Below are 21,459 nucleotides of genomic sequence, written 5' to 3' on the forward strand. Positions count from 1 at the left end.
AAACATATAGTATTTTGTTTATATCATAACTACATATGTCTACATATTAACCCCTAAATATTTTGGGGTTTTCCCCACTGTCTGATTCTCCTACTATATAAGACATTGATCTAAGATAGTTAACAACTTTATATCTTCATACTTAAGAATATGAGGGAGAACTGATAAATCAGTTTGAAGAACAATTATCACTGAAGGAAAAAAAGGGGAAAAAAGAATTTTGTATCTTATTTTTTTAAAAAGCATTAATACGTTTGTTGTATTAGGGTTAGTTGTGTAATTTTAGGCAGAAACGTGACTATTATTGTCTTCATTTGGGAACTAAGATTTGTTTATAGAGATATGTATGTGTGCCAAATTGACAAGGAGTTGACTGTATGAGCTTTGTAACATGTTAGCCTGGCTAGGGTAGACCTTACTTTCCAGAATTTCCTTTTTTGTATACTTCAAGTTAGAATGGCCACAAAAGACAATTTGGCATGAGATTTTTAGGGTAGAAGTGGTCAGTTGCTATTGGATCTCACATGTTGTTTCTTTACTGACTCATCTAGTTGGCATGGCCTACTAACTGTTCCACTTTACTCTCTACACTCTTTCAGCTTTTCTTACCCTGAGCCTTGTATGTAATTAGCTCCATAGTGAAAGGCATCAGTGTCTCCTATAGGATGCCCATTTCACCCAGGTTGGAGGGAATATGACTAACAAAAGTCCACCCTTGTGGATTCCAGTTAGTGCTTTTGGTGTTGGTTTGTCCTTGCTCTTCCTTACTTTACATCCATCTGACCTTCTCAACTCCTATCCTGTGAACTTCAAACTACACCATCAGATTCAAAGGCTCTTTAATCATCTCCCACAATTGTATAATATCAAATCCCCTGTAACAAATTTGTACATAGACAAATACACACTTCCTAATGGTCCTATTTCTCTGATTGAACTCTGAATAACATCATCAGACTGGGTTACATAAAAGGTAAATCTAAATCTAACTAGGAAAACAAAATTGTAGACTATTAGCGCACAGGATGCCACTACAAAATCTAAATCTATGTTTATGCTAATGAAAGACTTTGTAGTTTTTTTTTTTGCTTACAATTTTGCCTTAGTTTCCTTAGTCATTGAACAGTTAATTCCTATTCATGAAGGAAAACAGTTGTCCCAGCTATACTTCAGTGCAACAGAAATAGAAGTATTATTTACTAAATGTAGTAGCACTCATATTTGGCAGGTTTTTAAAAACATTTAAACAGTTCAAAAATACTTCTTATTTCTGTGATATTTAGTATAAGATAAGTACTGCTATCTCCATTTCACACATTAAGAAAAGAAACTGGGAGGTCAGTGCTTTGTTGAAGTTTACAGTATCAGTAAATGACAAAGTTCAGGATTAAAACCAATTGCCACCATTCTAAATATATAAGTGCTCAATGTGGACAGTGTTTTTGGGTTTTTGTTTTGTTTTTTGGTGGGGAGAGGGCTTGACATCAAGAAACTAATAAATTGATGGAAGAGTGGACACTTAAGCTATGAAATACAAGTTAGACAATGATGAGTATTAGCATTAAGTTCCATGTCAGTTTTATTTACCATTAAAGCTCCAGCTATAGAACAGTGCCTAACATATTAGGCACTTAGTACATATTGTCAAATAAATGGATAGGTATAATTTATAATTCAGGTATATACAGATTAAATAATCAGTTACCCTCAAGCTCTTAAATTTTATTAATTCTGCTTACATGGTATGATTTCATTTTCTATAGTCAGAGTCAAAAGGCATCACCTTTCTCAGACTAATTTTTTTCCATGAATAATCTATCAGAGAAAAGCTTTCAAGTTTACCACAAATCAATGCCATTATATAATTTTTTTGAAACAAAGGGATAAAAAATAATCAGTCTGACTAGAATAATGACAGAAGTAATTTGAGATGAACCTGAAAATATAATGTAATTTCAAAATAAATAGGGTAGGACATTCCTGACAGAATAAAAATGTGACCAGGGGCATGGAGACTAGGCAGTGTGAATGTGCTGTATCTGAAATGAGAGATGAGACTGGGAACGTCTAAGACTAGACTAGGAGAGATTTTAGCTGAATATCCTTGTTAATAAGTTTGATTTATTTTCTTACAAGTGGTATATGAGTTTAATTTTAGAATAAGCCCTTCAAATAGTGCTTCTCCCTCTGCTATGCTATTTTACTTTGATGTTCTAGGTCTAATTAGATCCTTATAAGCTTTGTGAATTATTGACTTTTACTTTCAAGATAGATGGAAAGATTAACATTAGAATGGCCAAACACCCAATTTGATTAATAGACTTTTAGACATCATGGTGATTATTACAAAATTTTGTCTTGTTTTTGTGGATTGGACAAATTTTTAGAAATTTAGTTTATTAATTATATTTTGTTATAGAAATGAAATATATTTAGCTTTATTGATATAAAATAGAAATTTGAAATATTATCCAGAAAAATGGAAACAAAGAATAGGCAGTTTCCTTGTCTTCTTTTTCTTTTTTTCTTTTTTTTTAAAAAGAGTGAGGGGGGGGAGAGAGAGAGAGAATTTTTTAATATTTATTTTTTAGTTATCAGTGGACACAACATCTTTGTTTGTATGTGGTGCTGAGGATTGAACCCGGGCTGGAAGCATGCTAGGCGAGCGTGCTACCACTTGAGCCACATCCCCAGCCCCTTTTTCTTTTTTTTAAACCTCAACCCCAACTTGGCCTTTTGGAAAATCTTCTAATGTGTATGTATCATATTTATAATTTTATTTTTAAAATAAGAATTCCAAATTGTTATATTTTTATGCATTCAATATCAACTAAAAATGAATTGCATTTTCAGATATTTCTTTTTTGTGTATTTGCATATGTTCCAAAGCATTGCTTATGACCAATGTTTATTAATATGACTTTTATCTGAAGAAAATAATTTGTTTATCTTACATACAAATTATAGCTATGTCTTCTACTTCATTAATATTATTTTATATTTATTTGCTTACCATTTGTCCTGAACCTTGTTTATTTTATTTTGGAAAGAATACTTAACATGAGGTCTACCCTCTTAACATATTTTTCCCCTTGGCACTAGGGATTGAACCCAGGATCTTGCACATGCTAAGTATGTACTCTCCCACTGGGCCATACCCCTACATCCTTTAATCAATTTTAAAGTGTTCAATACAGTGTTGTTAACTACAAACACAATGCTGTACAGCAGATCTCTAGAACTTACTCACTTTACAGTACTGTAACTTTGTGGCCCCATTGATAGCAACTCCCATTTCCTTCTAGCCTCTGGCAATCACCATTGTATTCACTAATCCTATGAGTTTGACTCTATTAGATATCTTCTATAAATGAAATCAACAGTATTTGTCTTTCTGTGATTAACTTATTTCACTCAGCATAATGTCCTCAAAGTTTGTCCGTGCTGTTGCATATTGCAGGTTTCTTCTTCTTCTTTTTTTTTTTTAAAGAGAGAGAGAGAACTTTTTTTAATTTTTTAGTTTTCAGCGGACACAACATCTTTCTTTGTATGTGGTGCTGAGGATTGAACCCGGGCCGCACGCATGCCAGGCGAGTGTGCCATTGCTTGAGCCACATCCCCAGCCCCAGGTTTCTTCTTTTTAAGACTGAATAATATACCACTAGATGTATATGCCACATTTTCTTTATCTCTTTATTGTTGTTGAATATTTAGGTTGCTTCTATATGTTGGTTATTGTAAATACCGCTGCAGTGAACATGGGAATGCAGGTATTTTTTCAAGATCTTGATTTCAATTCTTATGAATAAATAACACAGCAGGATTATGGGATCCTATAATAGTTCTACTTTTGATTTTTGAAGAATCTCCATGCTGTTGTTCATAATGGCTACATGTTTTGCATCTCCCACATCCTCACAAGTTCTTTTTCTTATTTAATAACTATCTTAACAGGTGTGTGGTGATGTCCCATTGTAGTTTTAATTCACATTTTGCTGTATCTTCCCATATGCCTGTTGTCATGTGTATATCTTCTTTTGAGAAATGTCTATTCAAGCCTTCAACTTGTTAATTAATTGGGTTATAAGGTGTTTTGTTTGTTTTTACTGTTAAGTTACAAGAGTTCCTTAAATATTTTGGAATTAACCCTTTATTAGATGTATGGTTTGTATATTTTCCCACATTCTATAGATTGTCTTTGTTCTTTGTCAGTTGTTTCTTTTGCTATAAGAAGTTTGCCATATTCTCTCTTGTCTCTTTTTGCTTTTGTTGACTGTCCTTTGGTATCATATCCATGGAATCATGCAGAGTCATGAGGCTTTCCCCTTGTTTTCTTCTAGGAATTTTATAGCTTCAGGTTATAGGTTTAAGTTTTTAATCCATTTTGAGTTGATTTTTGTGTTTGGTGCAGGATGAGGGTCCAATTTCATTCTTTTGTTTATGCTTATCCAGTTTTCTAGCACTATTTATTGAAGAGACTTTCCTTTTCCTATTGGTTATTCTTGGTACCCTTGTGCTATAGTTTGGATCCTGAATGTCCATCCCCCAAAAGCCCTTGTATGGAAGGCTTGGTTTCCAGCCCATGGTACTGTTGGGATGTGGTGGAATATCTAGGAGGAAGGGCCCAGTAGAAGAAAATTGGGTCATCAGCAGTGTGCCCATAAAGGAGATATGGAGACCCTGCTTTCCTGTTTGTTTTCCTTTTTTCTTTTGCATCTTATCTACCATAGGCTTCCTCTATCATATGTTCCTGCCATGATGTACAGTGGCACTGCAGGCCACAACAAAGCAGGGCCAAGCAACTACTGAGACAGTAAATTAAAATAAACTTTTTTCTTCTTAAAGACTTAGCCTTTAACCCCTGAAACAATGGGACAAAATGAACCCTTTCCTTCTTAAAGATTTATTTTGTCACCATGAGAGAAAATACCTTGTCAAAAGTTAATTGACTCTGTGTGTGGATATGTTTCTGGACTGTACCATTTGTATATGTGTATCTTTATGTAAGTACCACACTATTTTAATGGTTATAGCTTTGTAATATATTTTGAAATCAGAAATTGTGGTTCTTCCTGCTTTGTTCTTTTTTAAGATCAATTTGGCTATACAGTATCCATTGTGGTTACACATGAATTTGATAATATTTTTTCTATTTATAAAACTGCCTTTTGGATGGTTTTTTTTTTTTTTTTTTTTGGTACCAGGAATTGAACTCAGGAGGATTTGACCACTGAGCCACATCCTCAGCCCTATTTTGTATTTTATTTAGAGACAGGGTCTCACTGAATTTCTTAGTGCCTCACTTTTGCTGAGTTTGGCTTTGAACTTGGGATCCTCCTATCTCTGCCTCCCGAGCTGCTGGAATTACAAGTGGTGTGGCACCATGCCCAGCTGCCTTTTGAATTTTGATAGGGATTGCATTGAGTCTGTAGATGATTTTTAATATAATGTGGGCATTTTTAACAATACTAAGTTTTTCAATCCATGAACACTGAATATCTTTTGATTTGTTTGTGTCTTTAATTTCTTGGATCAATGGTTTGTAGCTTTAAGCATGTAAATCTTCACCTCCTTGAATAAATTTACTCCTAAGTATTTTATTTTTTAATTACTATTATAAATGAAATTATTTTCCTAATTTGTTGGTAATTTATTGCTAGTTTTATTAGCTGAAATACAACTGATTTTGTCTGATTTCATGTTCTGCAACTTTACTGAGTTCATTTATTAGTTTTAACAGTTTTTAACAGTTTTCAGGATTTTCTTTATATAACATCATGTTATTACAGAGGAGAATAATTTATTTATTCCTTTCAAATTTTGATGCCTATTTCTTTTTTCTTACTTAATTGCTGTAACTAGGACTTCTACAAGTATGTTGAATGAAAGTGGAGAGAATAGGCATCCTTGCCTTGTTCTTGATCTTAAAGGAAAAATTTTTCATTTTTCATGGTTGTGTATGATGCTAGCTGTGGGCTTCTGATATATAGTCTTTATTAGGTTGAGAGAATACATCTTCATTCCTAGTTTTTTGAGAGATTTTATCATTGAAGGTGTCAAATTTTGTCAGGGAATCTCTTACAGCTATTGAGATGATTGTGTGATTCTTACCTTTTATTCTGTTAATGTTGTTTATTATATTTGTTGATTTGCATATGTCAAATGATCCTTGTATTTGAGAGAGAAATCCCACTCAGTCTTGTTGAATGATTTTTTTAATGCATTACTAGTTTGCTAGGTTTTTTTTTTTTCTTTTTTGAGGGTTTTTGCATCTTTCATGAGGGCTATTGGCCGGTAATTTTCTTATAGCATTCTTGTCTGGTTTTAGTTTCAAGGTAATGCTGACCTTGTAAAAAGAGTTTGGAAATACTCCCTACTCTTCAGTATTTTTAAAGAATTTGAGAAGGATTGCTATGCATTTTTTAAATGTTCAGTATAATTCAATAATGAAGCTACCAGTTCCTGGGTTTGCTTTTATTGATTGATTGATTGACTGACAAGAGACTTTTTATTCCTAATTCAGTATCTGTTCATTATCAATCTATTCAGATTCTGTTTCTTTGTGGTTCATCCTTAATAAGTTGTATGTATCTGGGAATCTACCCTTTTCTATATTATCCAATTTTATTTGGTGTCTGTTAGAACAACACCTCTTTCATTTCTGATTTTTTTCCTAGAACTAGGAGCACTACATATGCTAACCAAATGCATTAACTGAGCTACACCCAAGTCCTTCTGATTTTTTTTAAAGCTTTTTTTTTTTTGAGAGAGAGAGAGAGAGAGAGAATTTTATTATTTATTTTTTAGTTTTCGGCGGACACAACATCTTTGTATGTGGTGCTGAGGGTCGAACCCGGGCCGCACGCATGCCAGGCGAGCACGCTACCGCTTGAGCCACATCCCCAGCCCTCCTTCTGATTTTTTGGGGTAGAAAGGATCCCGGAGATTGAAAACTCAGGGGACTTAACCACTGAGCCACATCCCCAGCCCTATTTTGTATTTTATTTAGAGACAGGGTGTCACTGAGTTGCTTAGCACTTTGCTTTTGCACTGAGGCTGGCTTTGAACTCGGGATCCTCCTGTCTCAGCTCCCAAGCCACTGGGATTACAGATATGCACCACTGCACCCAGATCTTCTGATTATATTTATTTCCATCTTCTCTGTATTTTCTTAGGCTAGCTAAAGGTATGTTAATTTATCTTTTCAAAAAAACAACTTTTATTTTTTCCTAATTTTTTAAAATTTTGTTTGTTTCCTCTCTAATCTTTATTTCCTTTCTCCTACTAACTTTGGTCTTAATTTCTTCTTTTTATTAGTTCCTTGAGGTATAAAGTTGTTTATTTGAAATTCATCTTCTTTTGTAATATAGGCATTTATCAACAGAAATTTCCTGCTTATATTTCCCTTTACTACTACTACTTTTTCTTTTTATACTAGGATTGAAACCAGGGGTGCTTACCCTGGCCCTTTTTATTTTTTATTTTGAGACAGGATCTCATTAAATTGCTGAGGCCCTCTTGCTAAATTGTTGAGGCTGGCTTTGAACTTGCAATCCTATTTCCTCAGCCTCCCAATTCACTGGGTTTATAGGCACATGCCTCTGCATCCAGCTTGGCTTCTTTACCCCACTGGGTATTTGAAAGTGTTCAGTATGATTCCTACATATTTGTATATTTTCCAGCTTTTTTTCTGCTCTTAATTTCTGCTTTCATTACATTATGTTCAGAAAAGACTCTGTATGGTTTCAATAGTTTTAGCTTTGTTAAGACTTCTTTTGGAGAGCTAGCAGGTAACATATTTTTGAGAGTGCTTTGTATGTGCTTGAAAAGAATGGGTATTCTACTGCTCTTATTTGGAAAATTCTATATGTGTTAGGTTCATTTGTCTATGTTGTTCAAATCTGGTATTTCTTTGTTGATTTTCTAATTCTATTTACTGTTGAATACAAAATATTGAAGTCTCATTTTGTCTCTGTGTTGCTAGCTCTGTCTTCAGATCTACTAATTTTGCTTATGTGTTTTGATTCAGGATATTATATATAATATCTTCTTGATAGACCCTTTTTCTCATTCTATACTGTCTTTCTATTTCTCCTGTGCTGTTTTTGACTTAGTCTTTTCTGCCTGATAAAATTATAGCTCCACTTTTCCTCTCTTTGCTATCATTGCTATAGAATATCTTTTTCTATCCCTTCACTTTCAGGGTATTCATGTCCTTAAATTTTAAGGGAGTCTCTTGCACACAAAATATAGATGTGGCTTCTTTTCAAAAGTTTTTTTAGTTGTAGATGAACACAATATACCTTTATTTTATTAGTTTATTTTTATGTGATGCTAAGGATTGAACCCAGTGCCTCACATGTGCTAGGCAAGTGCTCTGCCACTGAGCTACAATCCCATCCCATAGATGTGGCTTTTTTTTTCCATTTAGCTTGATTGGTGAGTTTAATCCATTTGCAATTACATTTTAAATTATTATCTTAAGGAAAAGATATACTATCACCATTTTGTTAATTGTTTTCCCCATTGTATTATATTTGTTTTGTTCCACTTTTCTTCTCTTGCTATCTTCCTTCAAATTTTTTATATTTTTATGCTTTGATTTCTTTATTTATTTTGTGTAATTTATGTATGTATTTTATGTATGATTACCATGGGGCCTACATAAAATAACTTACATGTAAAACAGTCTAATTTCAATTACATACAAAATTCATTTATAGAATATAGGCAGAAAGGAAATACAAACATCTCTTAATTTGAACATCAGATCTTAAACTTCATTTTTTAAAGAGAAGTAGACATTAAAACTAGTCAGCATCAAGTCATTTTTGTACCCTTCAGAATAATAAAAACAGGGAAATTTGTACTGTGTCAGTAAGGATATAGAGAATATTCTAATTTATTCATGATAGATATAAATTAACATATCTTTCACTGTAATTTTCAAACTTTTTTGACTGTGACCCTTTTAAAATTTTTTTTTAGTTGTTGATGGACCTTTATTTTTATATATTTATTTATTTTTATTTTTATATATTTTATATATATAAATATATAAATAAATATATATTATATTTTATTTTTATATATTTATTTATTTATATTTATTTATATATGCAACCCCATGCCTCACACATGCTAGGCAAGCAAGCGCTCTACCACAGAGCTACAGCCCTAGCCTTTGACTGTGACTCTTTTTTGAATCATCCAAACTATGAAGTTTTTTATCCATTGTAACTCACAAGTAGAACTGAAACACAGTTTTACAAAAGAACTCTTAGGCTTGTTATGTAGGATATACTGGTATTTTCTATCTCTTTTCTCCCTGCCTCTTCTTTCTTTCTTCTATTTTCTCATGCTGATCATGAACTGCTAAATAGGTTGCTAGGGAAGATGCTACAATTTGTAAGGCAGTACACATAATGTTTATTCAATATAGTGTTAGGTGTATTCAAAATATAGTGTTGAGTGTATATTGGCAGTGTTTTGGATACCCCTGCTGTCCTACATATTCTCTTGGCCAAATGTTTATATTCTAGACACTGCTGCAACATCTAGCTGTACAAGGTGTAATTCCTCACATACATTTTTCTTTCTTTCTGGACTCTTCACTTCTCCACATGGGATACCTGCACTTGAGCAATTAAATAATTTATTTTATGTTTTGGAGACGTGGGGATTGAATCCAGGACTTGCTGCATACTAGGTACATAATCTATGGATGAATTATATCCCCAGTTCAGCAATTCTGAACCTTTATGATCCTGGCAACAAAAAAAATTGACACCCCAGGTGGCAAGCCTTGATCACTGGAGATGGGAGCCAGTGGTTAAATGTTTCCCTTTTCTGTCTCTTGAGTGGTTAATTCAAAATACATCCTCCATGGAGCTTAACAAGATTGAGCCCCAGGCACCTACAATGTTGAATGCTCTATCGATGCCTTTCAAACTTTAATGTATACACAAAACACTGAGGAATTTCATTTAATGTAGATTTAAATTCAGTAAATCAAGGGAGGAACCAGAGACTCTACTTTTCCTACAAGCTCTGGTTATGCTGATACTGGGGAAACACATTTCGAGTAGCAAGGAACTAGAAAATGCAACCTTGGATTGGCTTTCTGTTCATCCTTTTCTCTCTCCCAGTGCATCATATCCCCCTTGAGATCAATCACTTCCCCAAACAAGCTATCTATATACAAGCCTGTTTTGCAGTCTCAGTTTTTAGGTGGAATCCAGGCTAAGATTAGTAGTATTGACCCAGCTATTCTACTTCTGGAAATATAGCCTAGAGATATAAAATAATGTCACATACAAGGTAATTCATTATAACATAATAACATAGTAAAAGCATAGTAAATAATGCATAGTAAAATAATGCAATGTAATGTAAGAATTGAACCCAGTGCCTCAAGCACACTAGGCAAGTATTCTGCCACTGAGCTACAGTCCCAGCCCCAAATATGTTTTTTTTAAATTACAAATTTAGAAAGGCATAGTAAATAATGTAATGTCTAAAAATAGATGACTAGTTAAATTACTTATGATATCTTTATATTATAGGTTATTACATAGTTATTAAAACCATAAAGGGCTGTATACATCAATAAGAAAAAATTAAAGATATATACTAAATGTAAAAGGCAACATACAGATTACACAATAATACCTCCACTTGAATAAAATAAGGAGAAAATTATACACATTGTCTATGCATAAAACCACTTGAAAAGATAAAAAAAAAATTATATTGGTTTGGAAATGGGTGGTTTGGGGATAGGAAGGAGCAGAAGACTTTTCCTAGTAATGATCTTTATACATTTTCAAATATTGAACCATATGATTGTTAACTGTTGAACTAAAATTTTATATTTGGTTTAGAAGGATTACTTTTTTCTTCTTTGAACCTCAGGGTACTCTTACATTTAATGTTCATCACATACTCAGATCAGTATAGAAAAAGATCATATATTATCTATGTATATAACTGTGTCCATATTTTAGTTTTCTAGTAGATTCCAAGCTAAATTATAAAACATACTGTACTTTTAAAATGTATTACTGTCAGAGCACATAACAATATCTATATAGTAAGCATTTTGTAAATATCTGCCAAATTTATTTGCATACCCAAAATTTGGTTCCACTACCAGAGGAATGCCTACAACAGAGCAAATTATGCTTATTGCCTAAAACTCTTCTTAACTGCACAGTAACTCCAGAAGTCACCAGAGGAGGAAAGATAATGGTACTAAAAAAAAAAAACTTGAATTATAGCAAAATAGGATTTTTTTACTTTGATAAAGCTGTGGAAGTATATATAATGCATTTTAATGAATTCTTGAAAATGGGTAAACTTTTTTTAGAGTTTTAAATCCAAGAATTAAATATAAATTATCTTAGAAATTCACTTACAGATATTTCTCGGTTATCTGATGATGTTAAGAGATCAATGAATATTTGAGTGTCTTTCATGACCCAATTTTGCATTAGGCCCTGAGGATATAGTAGTGAGCAAAAGCAGACATGGTCTCATACACATTGAACATCAGCATAGTGAATGAGACAGACATTAATATACCATTTATGCTCATCTTTGAATAATTACAAATGAATTAAGTTCTTTAAAGAAAAGAGACAGGTTCTTAGCATGCATCTGGTATAGGTTTAGGGTACAGATTTAGCTCTTTAGTTGAAATCTAAACAATACAGAGGGTGTGCAGAGCTCTATCATATAGTTCATGTTAAGATTTCATTTTCTTATTTCCAGGTGTATTAGCTGCCTATTGCTGTGCAACAAACCCACTCCACCACTAAAAAGCTTAAAACTACAGTTTATTATTTCTCACTAGTCAGTGGGTTGACTTATTCTTCTTCTGACCTTGCCTGAGCTCACTCTTTATTTTTCAATTTTTATTTATTTATTTATTTTTACCTTTATTTTATTTGTTTATTTGTATGTGGTGTTGGGGATCGAACCCAGTGCCTTATGCATGCTAGGAAAGCGGTCTACCACTGAGCTATAACCTCAGTCCCTATTTTTCAAAATTTTTAAATTTTTTTTAGTTGTCAATAGATCTTTCTTTCTATCTTCATTTTGTTTATTCATTTTTATGTGGTGCCGAGGATTGAACCCAGTACCATACATTTGAGAGGCAAGCACTCTGCCACTGAGCCACAACCCCAGCCCCTCTTTCTTTCTTTCTTTATGTGTGGTGCTGAGATTTGAACCCAGTGCCTCACACATGCTAGGTGAGCACTGTACCACTGAGCTACAACCCCAGTCCCCCTGTAACTGCATTCAACCAGTGTCTAAGCAGGAGGCTTGGCCTCTCACTCCACATGGTCTTTCTTACCAAGCTTCTTCATGGCCTAGTGGTCCCAGAATTCCAAAAGGGTAAAGATAGAAGCTGTCGGTCTCTGGAACTTAAGTACCACCATTGTTGCTTAAAGGAAGTGAAAAGCAGTCCACATTCAAGACATGAAGAAATAGATCCTACCTCCCAGTGAATGAAACTGCAAAGAATTTGTTACTCTGTGTGTGTGTGTGTGTGTGTGTGTGTGTGTGTGTGTGTGTGTGTTAAGCTATGGTAATCTACCAGATGTCTATTTATTCAATAATTATTTACTAAGCATCAACCATGATTAAGATACTATAATTTGCCAGACACAGTGGTGAACACCTGTAATCTGGCTCAGTGGTTAAGCACCCACTACCAAAAACAAAAACAATAATTTGTTGTTTTTTCCTTTTCCTTAGAGAGCAGTAGTATTTATGAGTTGTAATTTCATTTTCCATAGAAATAAATATTTGTGAACATTTTTTTCCTCTGATACAAAAATGAATCATTATTAAGTGAATAAAATATAAAAAGAAGAATCATACCTATTAGAGAAGAATTTGGGCTGAGACTGTAGCTCAGTGGTATAGTGCTTGCCTAGCATTTTAATCCTTAGCGCCACATAAAATAGACAAGTAAAGGCATGCTGTCTACAACTATTAAAAAAATATTTAAATTAAAAAACATATTTTATAGTCAGAAAAAAATTCATGACATGTCAATCCCTGAAGTTATGAATGATATATATAGGAATTATGAATGATTAATTTGGTGGTGATAATCTTAAGGAAGTGGATTTTTTCTTTGTAGTTATATTATAGTTGTGCTCTCAGGTTTATTTCAGCTACCTTATAAAGGTGGTTTTTTCCCCAAATCAAAGTTTTCCCTTTTGGATAATTCTGAATGAATGAATGAATATTATAAGTAAAACTAATGACAAAGTTTCTAGCTACCTGTAATTTTGTTTCTTGCAGGAAACATCACAAGAAAACTAAAGTATTGTATTTGCTTAGAAAGCTATTTTATGAGCAATAATACCACCTAACTTTTTTTTGCAATATTTTTTAAATTCTAAGAATGATAAGAATGCTGCTTTTCTTCTGATGGAAAGTGACAGGCTAATCATCAGTTTACCCAGAGTAAAATGGACAGAAGCAGCACTAACTATGGCATCTCAGCTCCAAGAAGAGTGTATTGCATTTATTGTAGAAAACTTCTCCAAGATCATTCAGAGTGAAAATTTCATTCTCCTCTTGCAGGTACTATGTCTACAATTGTATTCTGTATTCAGTTTTGTTCTATCTTTGTGTTGTAATTTTAATTATGTAAGAGTTTTTATATGCAGGTTGCCTTTGATTAAATTAGTATGATTTAAATAAATTTCACAGCAGATGGCATGTTTGCATCAGATTTAGTGCAGTGATGGACAGGATTTTTGGCTCACAAGACAAAGAAGGCAGGAGGGACAGGTTTGAGTGCCTTGGCAAAGCACATTGTAACTCTGGCCAACTGTAACCCTCAATCAGCATAGTCACATTTTTTAAACCAAGTTGTAAAGATACTGTTTTGGTCTGTAATACAATTATGGTCCTTGCAAAAATTCCCTAACTTATTGGGGAGCTACTTTCTCTAAAATTAGTAATTGAATAGAGAACTTCTTTTGCTTATTTCTAGGTTCTGCTATTATGGCTGTGTTGTCTCTTTAAACTGTGTATATGTATGTGGGGTGTGTGTGTGTGTTTATATTTTAACAAAAGAAAGGGAAAGAAAGAACATATGATTTCTGATAGATTTCATATAGCTAGTAATTATGATTGTTTTGCTGTTATGACAGACTTTCACATTTCTTACACATTTTACATGATCTCTATTAAATATCAATTCTGTGTTTTGTAGTCACAAGCAATGAGCAGCACAGCTGATCTGTTGGACAAAATTTTAAAAGCAATTGAAGAAAATATTACCACTGAAAATAGTTGCTCTCTTCTTATGGCTGTGGACACATTACTAAAATCTGAAAATATAAAGGAAATGGTACTGAATGTAATAAAATTCATTAAAATGATGTAATATTTGAAGTATTTTGAGATTTTAAATTGTATTTACATTTTAAATGTTGCATGGGCCATTGAAGCTAGTTAATAGACATCTGGGGGTTGATTATGGTCTCTACTTTTGTATATGTTTGGAATTTTTCATAATATAAAAGTTTTTAAATTCCATTTATATTCAAATGGACTTTTTATGAAAGTTTAGAGTTTGGCATTTTTTAAAATATTTTTTGTAGTTGAGATGGATACAATACCTTTATTTTATTTATTTATCTTTATGTGGTGCTGAGGATTGAACGCAGGGCCTCACACATGCTAGGCAAGTGCTCTATCACTGAGCCACAACTCCAGTCCCTAGAATTTGGCATTTTGGCTCATTTATTCTAAACCTAGTTGTTGGTACTTAGAGTTACATTGTGTCAAATATCACCAATATATTTTCTGGTCATTATATTAAATTTTTGGATATAAAACATATGTTGTAGAATTATTGCCTTTTGTTGATATATATTTTTAATTCCTTTTTCTCTTAAAAAGTCATAAAATTAGATTGACCAGGAAAAGGCAAAACTTAAATATTATTTTAAATGCAGTTAATCAGTGGTAATTAGTAAGATAGTTGTAAATTATTGGCATATATATTCTATAAGAATGATGAAAATTTCATCATATTTATTATTATTGCATAGAGTATTTGACCTTGTAATGTCATAGTTGATTTTAAAAGGCTGTGGAATATATTCATAATGGACATTGGTGTTTTAAAATAATGTTTGGTTGAAAGGGTAAGATTTAGTTTCACGTTCACTTAAAATTCTGTTAATGAGTAAGCCCTTCATAAATAATATGTACCCTATGATCTTAAAAATCTAAGTGATGACATCATTGATCTAGCTTAGGAGTAAGTAGATTCGGAAAGGAATAATGACTGGTTGCTATGACAATGTGGCTCTCACCAGCTGCTGATTTGTTGCTTGAACACAGGGTTTTACGTGCAAGATCCAGGCTCTGCGTGATAAGCTGTGGATCTTCCTGGTTCAGTCTTTCTATGCTGTTCGTCACACAGAAAGCTGGAAGCTGATGAGCACAGATGATCAACAGAAAATCCAAGCAGGTATGTTAGCCTTGAAATTTTTTTATTCTCATTTTATGATCTTTATGACAGCAGATATTTTGAAGGTGAACATTCTGATAAGTAGAAAGGTTAACATTTGTATGCTTCTGTTCAATAATACTGTGCTATCCAAAACTAGTGATAGTATGTTAGGCGGTTTTAATAAATCATGTTTTGTTTTTGCTGCTGTTAGAAATTGAAACTCATTTCCTTTATATATACATATAAATTTTTAATCCTACTGTATATTAGCAACAGTATTCCAGCCAAATTTGCTTAAAGGCATTCTTGTGAAGAGGTTAGAAGTATAAAAGAATATAATCCATATAGAACAGATTACAAAACATACTTTCTCCCTTTGAAAATATATTTTACCATAAAGATTTTCCATCTTTTTCAGAAGACACCCTTTCTTGTGGTTTTGCCTAGATTGCATGGGTTTTTTTCACAATTGATTTGTTTGGTGATGTGATGTGTGCTATTGCAGAGTGTCCCTCAGGAACCACACAGTGGTCTCTGATACTTAATAGGTACCATTTGAAACATAAGCATTAAACAAAAGATGTGCATTTCTCAGAATGTGTGATTGTTTCAAAAAACCAAAAATTTGAGGGTGTGGAACTAAAAATGGCTTCATGACTATTTTGGGGTTAAAACCAGTGCCTTAGAAAAAAATCCTGGCATATTCTGCAAGTATACTTTTAAAAACAGTTTTAGCTAAGGGACTGTTTTCTGAAGTAAACATTTATTTCCTATAAAAGATGGAAGCTATATGTGATGAAATATATTTTTGGTAATGTGTGAGTATATAAATCCTTTAGTGATACAGTTAAAATGTGAACTGCTGTCTTATGTTGTAAATCTAACATGATAGTGCAGCTAGATGTTATTCAAACAGTACTTTTCAAAGAAATTCCATTTTTTTTAAATAACAAGAATCAAGAGATCTTTAGAAACTGGAATTTTTTTGTAGTGACTATTTCTATGCTGATTTTTAGATGATAGTTTATCTTTACTATAATATCTATACAATGTGAAGAAACAAAATAAGATTAGCATTCCTTGAGTAAATGTCCTTCAACTCTTTTCTAGTTGGTAGCAAACTTTGTTTTTCTCTGTTTTAGAGGATTGCATAGTTAAGTTGAACTTCAAACAATGTTCTTTAATTCTTCAAGCACTAATTAAAAATATATGTAAATACACAAATCTAAAGAAAATATCATTGGTAATACAGATAATTATCAAAAGAACTCTCCATTCTATTACATTCCATCAGTACAGTAATAATATTTATAAACCTTAAATATGAATAATAATGAATCCTGATTTATGCACAATTACTGCATTGGGAAACACAGATTAAAAAATATTTTAGGGTTGTCTTTGTTATAACATTTTTTGTATTCTAGCTGAGTTACTGACTTTTGGAAGAAATTTTCTATTAATTTTTTTCCATATATTGTTGTGCAGAGTCATTTGCTTACTGTAAATCAGTCTTTACAATATCACTTCTAGAATCTTGCTTTGTCCTGTAGCACATATCCTGTAAAATAGAGATTGTGGAAGATGCATGATAGTTAGATAATTTAATATATTTTTATTAGCTGTTTTAATAAAAATAAAATTTTGGAAATTATATATTTTTATTCAAAATATGTCTTAAAGCACCATAACCTTTAAAAGAAAGAAATACATTAGCTGAACTGTGTTGATAGACCTCATACTATTATTCCTATATATTTTCCTGACGTCATTCAAATTCTTATTTTAAGTGCATAAACATGAATTCCCCAGTACTTCTCATATAAACTTAATTTATAAAATGAATATTTATTTAATTCTAAAAGAAATAATATGAGTTTGAGAATTGTTTCTTGTTTTATTTTCAATAGAATCTTATTTTTTTGTTCTGTTTTCTCCTTCCTCATGACTTGCAGGCAAAACTAGGATATATTTTTAGTTAATTTCAACAGAGTATTTTTATATTTTTAGGATAAATATTTTTATGTTTAATTATTTATAAAATATATTTGTCATAATGTATAATTTTTTGAAATTTGGAAAATAAATGAAACCAGTTATCTAAAAATTTTCAACATGAAAAATTTCTGGGTTTTTGTAAATATGTGAACATTCCTTGTGAGATTACACTTATTATTTATTAATTTTTAAAACAAATATCTTAGGAACTAGAGAAAGATTGAAAATGACATCCTTTTTAAAAAATTCTAAAATATAATAGAGATTATATTTTAGAATAATATAAATTATTTTTGTGCACTAGATTGGTTTCAGGTTTTTGTTGTTGTTACTTCTATCAAAATATAATGTTTTGTGCTAGAATTCTATTTTTCTTGTGCTTCTTTGGTAAAAGTAATACTTTCTATAAAAAATAAATTGCTGTTTTTTTCTACAGCTGCATTTGACAAAGGTGATGATCGAAGACTTGGCAAAAAGCCTATATTCAGTAGCTCTCAGGTAAACTTCTGAATTTTATAGGTTCAATGACAAAATATAAAAAGTTATTGAAATTTTTAAAAAAATATTTATTTAGTTGTAGATCAACACACAGTATCTTTATTTATTTTTATGTGGTTCTGAGGATCCAACCCAGTGCCTCACAAATGCGAGGCAAGCACTTTACCAATGAGCTACAGCCCCTGCCCCTTAAATTTTATTATTTTGTATTTTAGCCTAATTTTAAAAAATTTCTTTACTCATTAATTAAAGCTATTAGAAATAATTTTGAGTCTTTTAAAATCAAATGTACATTAAATACATTTTTAAATGATGTGAATTTTTGATGTCCAGCTGGCATGAGAAGTAGCCACCTTTTTCATTTCCTTGAAAACCTTTTTGGCAAGTAATATATTGGAGCTATTCCAGTAGATTAGGAGTTTTTCAGAATTCTAGATCTAACTCAATGACTTTTTCTAATTAACCTATTTTTTTTTATTAAAGAAGGTCTTGCTTGTTCCAGTTTTCTCTATTTTAATTCACATTTTTTATGTGAAGAAAGCAATTGGTATCAAGAGCACAGTTGTGTTCTACTTTAGAAATTACTTAGTGTGCTTATGTAAGGTACTTAGTGTAATCAAATTCTCAGAAACAGTAGAATGGTGATTCCCAAAGACAGAGAGTAGAGTGGGTTATAGAAAAGGGGAGTTGTTTAGTGGGTATAGATTTTCAGTTTTGTAATACAAGAAAGTTCTAGAGATATGTTGTGTAACAAAGTTCATATAATTAATGTAACTGTACTGGATGCTTAAAAATGTTAAGATGGTAATTTTGTGTTATATGTTTTTTACCATATACACACAAAAGTTACTTGATGTATTTATTATAACTGAAATTATATTTTTATTCCCACAAAATATGTTAATACTGGTTAGGGTTTCAAGATAATTTATAGCTGCTTATGTAATCAATAATATATTTAAAAGTACAGGGACTGGGATTGTGACTCAGCGGAACAGCGCTTGTCTAGCATGTGCAGGGCGCTGGGTTCAATCCTCAGCACCACATAAAAATAAATAAATAAATTAAATAAAAGCATTCTGTCCAATTGTAACTAAAAATATTTTTTTAAGTGTAGAATTATACTAGCCTACTGTGTGCATTACAATGATAAGATGAAAATATACATTGAGAGTTCCAGTTTGGAATGCAAAGAATATAGTGCCCTTGCAGAGTGGCATAGGAATCCTGTTTTCTTCCTTATAGAAAACACTGCAGCCCAAGCCAAATAAGCTCTCATGGCTTAAGGCAGGATCAATATCTAAACAAATATCTTAGATAAGAAACTGGGATATTGGAGCTTTGTTCAGTAAACTTACTAGGACTATTCTCTAGAGTGTGTTTCACAATATAGTAGCTCCATCATATGTTCCACCTAAGAACATGTAGTTTGCACTCAGTTTAAGAATCAGTATATACTGTAGCTCCTCTTAGAGCCTGTAGATAAAAATTATACCTTAAAAGTGGTGAGAAACACTACAGGAAAAGAAACTTGAATTTTGTTTCAACTAAATTTCTACTTGTTAAACTATAGGATACCACTAGGCTTCCCCTGAGTCACTTTAAAGCATATTATATAATTTCCCATAACATAGTTATTCTAGGAGATGTTACCTTAGGATTTTTTTTTAATGTACTTAAATTCCCAGTTATTCTTGTGGTTTTGTTGTTGTTGTTGTTGCTTGTTTGTTTTAAGGCCTCCAGGAAGTAGTCTACTGCCTTCTTTCCCCCTATTATAGAGCAGGCTTTTCCTCCTCCTCTGCCCTACAGTAAAATAGAACAGATTTTCATCATTCTTCCTCATCTTCCTGACCTTAAGTTTGTCTAAGAGTTATTTTCTGTTAACAACAATGAGAAGGAAATAGAGTAATAAGTTTCCCTCAGAAAAGCAGTGGTATACTGAAATAAGTGCTACATATAAAATTAGAATAGTTCACATCTTGACTTCACATTATTATCTTCACATTTGCTTATCTGTTAGATGGAATAATAAAACCAGCAGGATTATTGTGAAAATTAGTAAAAATAATTTTGAGGCAGTTGTCTGGTATGTAGTAAGTACTTAGTAAATGTGAAATGAATACACATGTTTTTCAAACAAAGATAAAACATTTAGAAGGTAGAGAAAAGGCTGGGTGCAATGACACACACCTGTAATCCCAGGAACTAGGGAGACTGAGGCAGGAGGATCACAAGTTGAGCCAGCCTCAGCAATTTAGTGAGGCCCTAAGAAACTTAGCCGCTGTCTCAAAATAAAAAATGAAAAGGGCTAGAATGTGGCTTTGTGGTAAAGCACCCCTGGGTTCAATGTCTAATACCAAAAAAAAATAGAAGGTGGGAAAAAGTTAATCAGATAAGACTGGGAGAAATGTTTAAAAGAGTGCTAGTACTAAAATTCTTAAAAATAAAACATCTCATTTCTAGTAGTTGCTTCAAAATAAAATGGGGATAATATATATGAAACAATTGGACATGTATTGGTAATTGTTAAAGCTGGATATTAAGTCCATGGCAGTTCTGTCGTCTTTTAATTATGTTTAAAATTTTCTATGGTAAGAATTAACCAAAAAAATAAGAATAAGAATACATTGGAGGGTTATCTTTTATTTATTTATTTATTTATTTAGTCAATAGAATATGGTGATCATTCCCAATTGGTCATGTGTTCAGAAGAAACATTTAAACTTGGCAAATATAAGTAAGAGACTGCCTAGAAATTCATTTACATTGAATCTTCATCATATCATACTATGTTAAGTTTCTAAAGGAGTATATTTACCCCATATAATACATATTACTTCAAAGTGCAAAGATTTAAGGACAGAGAAAATTAAGTATAGTCGGTTTGAAGGGAGAGAAAAAAGGTCTAAAAGCAGAACTTGACCTAATTTTAGGATTAAAAATAGAGGAATGTTATTTGTTGGGTTAAGATTTGATCAAAAAAGCAAAAACTGAGGAAAAAGCCTATCTGAACTTTATAAATATTAGACTCCTTGAACACTGATCTGAGGAAGATTATTCTCTACTCTATAGACATGCAAAATCTAAGGCTCAGCGTTGCTAATAACTTCTTAAATATCTCAGATCCATTGGAGGCAAAGCCAACGTAAGTCTCATGATTCCTTTATCACCATACCTCATTTTTTACCAAATTTAGCTAAGTTATTTATATATTTTTATTGTCTATATGCACACATATATATATGTGTGTGTGTGTGTGTGTGTGTGTGTCATTTTATCTTGGACAATTTTCAACATAATATAGAAGCTTTTCGGATTTAGAAATAATTATATTATTGAATTATAATCAATATATGCGTAGTTTTAACAACAGCATTTTCTTGAGTCCCCAGTATATTATGGGCATGGTGTCAAGGGTTTTAGATACCAGAAGTGAAGACAATACAAGCTTTGCCTCCACAGTCTCATATAGC

The 21,459-nt window shown here is 32.2% G+C and overlaps 1 protein-coding gene across 3 annotated transcripts in view; it reads left to right on the forward strand.

The window, feature by feature from the left end:
• The window catches only part of Btbd8 (BTB domain containing 8), a 78,480-nt gene that overhangs the window by 48,115 nt on the left and 8,906 nt on the right, over nucleotides 1-21,459 (forward strand). For all 3 annotated transcript variants that reach the window (XM_005327733.5, XM_078026728.1, XM_078026727.1), the window contains 4 exons: nucleotides 13,420-13,602; nucleotides 14,240-14,377; nucleotides 15,379-15,508; nucleotides 17,925-17,986. In XM_005327733.5, the coding sequence (XP_005327790.2) occupies nucleotides 13,420-13,602; nucleotides 14,240-14,377; nucleotides 15,379-15,508; nucleotides 17,925-17,986 (513 nt within the window). The remainder of the gene's footprint in view (nucleotides 1-13,419; nucleotides 13,603-14,239; nucleotides 14,378-15,378; nucleotides 15,509-17,924; nucleotides 17,987-21,459) is intronic.

The sequence above is a fragment of the Ictidomys tridecemlineatus genome, chromosome 11 (assembly GCF_052094955.1).
Source record: "Ictidomys tridecemlineatus isolate mIctTri1 chromosome 11, mIctTri1.hap1, whole genome shotgun sequence".
NCBI lineage: Eukaryota > Metazoa > Chordata > Mammalia > Rodentia > Sciuridae > Ictidomys > Ictidomys tridecemlineatus.